Source organism: Gallinula chloropus, assembly GCF_964237585.1.
Source record: "Gallinula chloropus genome assembly, chromosome: 10".
NCBI lineage: Eukaryota > Metazoa > Chordata > Aves > Gruiformes > Rallidae > Gallinula > Gallinula chloropus.
The window spans coordinates 17,410,349-17,413,662 of NC_140095.1; the positions used below are offsets into that span (position 1 = coordinate 17,410,349).

The 3,314-nt window shown below is 49.1% G+C and overlaps 1 protein-coding gene across 1 annotated transcript; it reads right to left on the bottom strand.

Moving 5' to 3' along the window:
• Positions 1-1,695: 1,695 nt before the first annotated feature.
• LOC311195344 (uncharacterized protein) lies at positions 1,696-2,916 on the bottom strand (the record flags this gene model as incomplete). Its single annotated transcript, XM_084268725.1, has 1 exon — positions 1,696-2,916. The coding sequence occupies one exon, from the start codon at positions 2,914-2,916 to the stop codon at positions 1,696-1,698; it is 1,221 nt and encodes a 406-aa protein (XP_084124851.1).
• Positions 2,917-3,314: the final 398 nt, after the last annotated feature.

The following is a 3,314-nucleotide window of genomic DNA, read 5'->3' on the forward strand; positions in this document are numbered from 1 at the left end:
TCTAAAGAGCAAGGGTCTTCCAAGAAGCCCTCAGATGTTGGTTGTATGCAATGCATGCATGTATGTGTATTTCTCAGTTCCACTAAGAACTTCGTACCTTGAAATTTTTGTGGCACACTTTAGTTAAAAAGGTTTCTTTTTGAATACTGGTAGTCTTCAAGTAACAATACTGAAGATGGTGTTTCTAATTAGGGTGATCACACAGTTGTCATGCTGTCATTTTCAATCTTGAATGATATTATAGCTGAGATAGCAAGGCACATCAGGAGAGCAGGTTTATCTGGTCTGCTATGAAATACCTGTATGTGTGCTGGGTTCGAGTAACATCTTGTGTGGCTTTAATACAGATGCATAAAAAGAAGACTGTGTTCCTAGAGATCTTAAGAAACATTGAAGGTAAAGTGAAAAGTTCAGTACACAGACACTCTTAAAATTATCTTCTGATCTTGTTTAAATATTGTGCTTTTTCTTCAGAATCTTTACTTAAGCTTTCAAATTAACCTCACAATAATAAAGATGATAAAGTATGGAAATGCTGAAGTGTAAGGTAAAAGGCATCAAATTTTCAATTAGCCACCTGTATGATTATTTTGCTAAGTATTACAGTTTGTCTCATGAACACAAGCACATGAGGAAATGTCCTGGATTTGGCTAGGATAGACTTGCTTTCTTTCTACCAGCAAGTGTAATGCTGCATTTGGGATTTAGGTTGAAAGCAGTGCTGATAACACACTGATGTTTCTAATTGTTGCCAAGCGGTCAAGGACTTTTCACTTGTTCATATTTCCTTGCTAAAAAGAACAGAGGGGACACAGCCAGGACAGGTCACAAAAGTGGATATTACATGCCAATTATGTCATGCTTAGCATAAAAGGGGGGCTGGTGGGGGGAGGAGGAGCAGGCAGCTCCAGGTCATGGGGGACAGTCCAGTTTTGGGATGACTCTGAGCGGTACGACCTGAGTTGCATGGTTCAGTGAGAAACTGCATTGCATATTAACAGCTTTATATATTTGTCTATAAAGTCCTGTTATTATTATTATATCTATTTTTTTGCTATCCCAGTAAATTATCCTTATCGGAACCAGCGAGATTTTGGCTTCTTGGGTTTTCTTCTCCCTCCCTTGCCCCCTCCCTCAATTCCCTCTCTGGCCTTAAAGAACAAGCAGCTGCATGGTGCCCAGCTCTCAGCTGGGGCAAAACCGCAACAGGAAATCAAGAAGCTGTGTACTTGAGCTGTGAATTACCAGAAAGTACGAGCTCTGTTTTGAGCTTTGCTATTGATCTGCTGCTAGATCTTTGTGGTGGTTTGGCCCTGGCTAGAGGCCAAATGCCAACCAGACCTGCTCGCTCAACTCCCCTTTTCAGCTGAAAAAGGGAGAAAATATATGTTGGGAAGCTTAGGATTCAAGATAAGGACTCTGCAATTAGTACGATGGGCACAACAGACTCCACACAGAATAAAAGTAATTTATTACAACACGACTACACACCCAATGAGAAAAGCATCCAGGTCTTAAAACACCTTTCCCCACCTCTCCCTTCTTAGCAGACTTGCTAAAGCTGCAATGAGGTCCCCCTGCAGCCTTCTCTTTTCCAGGTTTAACACACCCAGCTCCTTCAGCCTCTCTTCGTATGGGAGCTGCTGCAGCCCTCTAATCAGCTTCGTGGCCCTCCTCTGGACCCACATCAGGTTCTTACTCTAGGCTCAGGAAGGAGCCCGCGTTGTCTAGCAGCACCCCAAAAGTCATCTCGATGATCAGGATTTTCAGTCCAGCTGTTAGCTTGATCTTGCAGGAACGAGTAGTAGGCAGCATGGTCAGCTGACAGCTGTGTGAGAAAGGCATGAGCTTCCAGGCTGCTTTCACCAGCTGCTGGAACCAGCAAGCGGTTTTCTGGATGTCCAAGTACGAGTTGGTGCAAAGGGTGTTGAGGAGGCTGGGGCCTTGGCTTTCCAGCTCATGCTCGCTGTGGTGGAGGAAGCAGAGCATGTCCCCCACCAGCTGCTCCCTCATGCACATGCACTGCAGCTGCACGCGGAGGCAGGAGTCGCGGGTCAGCATCTCCTTGTCTGGGCTCAGCTCCAAACAGAAGGTGTGCCCCGGGGGAGGCTGCAGGGGCACAAGCAGGCGGTAGAGCACATTGTCATCCCAGGAGCCACGGTGTTCATAGCCACAGCCCAAGCCGATGGCTGGCTGCAGCTGGGGCTTGAAGGTATTGCTAGAAAGTCTACGGCAGGCAGTAAGAAGATGGTCTACCAGCTCCTCCGCCAACTTGCACTTGTCAGCCACAGGCAACATTGGCCACTGGATGGAATCAAACACATATCTGCCTGGATTACATTCGTCATCAGAGTCAGCGTCAAGCTCGTCACCTGCCTCTTCGTCCTCCCACACCTTGCTTGGTCTTCTGGGGCTTTCCTGCTGAGGACTTCTTCTTCTGGTATTCTCCCGGCGCTGCAGCAGTATGAGGGCTCCTTCACAAAAAATAAAGGTCGAGAAGGACCATTCCCGCATGCAGTGCAGCAGATACCTGCCCAGATATCGTACGTCAGCCCAGATATCAAAGTAATCTTCTACAACTTCCTGCTCCTCCTCATCTTCCTCATTTGGTCTTCCAAGTCTTCCCTGCTGATAACTGCTTCCTGGCTCGTGGATTGTTCTTCTGCAGCAGAGCCACAGCAGCAGTAGCAGAGCTATTGACCCAAGAGCAGAGGGCCAGAAGTACCACTGCTGGAAGCTGGCAAGAAGCAGGACTTTCCAGGCCACCCAGTTGTGCTCCTGGGTCTGCTCTACATCCTGCAGCAGAGTCTTCACCTGCATGAGCCTGTGTCTAGTCTCATTCAGCTCTTCATCCAGTTGCAGTTGGCTCTGGACAGTGCCCAGCGTCACAAGAACAAGGGAGAGCATCACATCCATGGCCTGCATGAGAGGGAAGAGAAGAGGACTCAGTAGGGCTGGGCAGGAGGGATCTGAGCTAGAGGTGTGGAAGGGAGGGGTGGGGGGAGGAGTGGGAGCCACAGGGAAGGACCTTGGGACAGGTAGGATAGGCGCCTAGGGAGCTAGGAGGCCACTATCCCCAGTGGTGGCACCATCCCCTGCCTTAGGTGCTGCCCTGGGCATCTGGACCTTAACTTTTGGGTGGGCCCCTGCTGCAGGGGCGGGGGCTTCTTCCCCATCCCTCATCTAGCCCTGCGTCCCACCTGATCTGTGCACTCACTGCTGTTCCAGGCTGCACTGTAGCAGCCCTGCCCACTGGTGCCACTGTCCACAGGCCCAGACAGTGTGATGCATCAAGTGGAGCGTGAGACAACAAT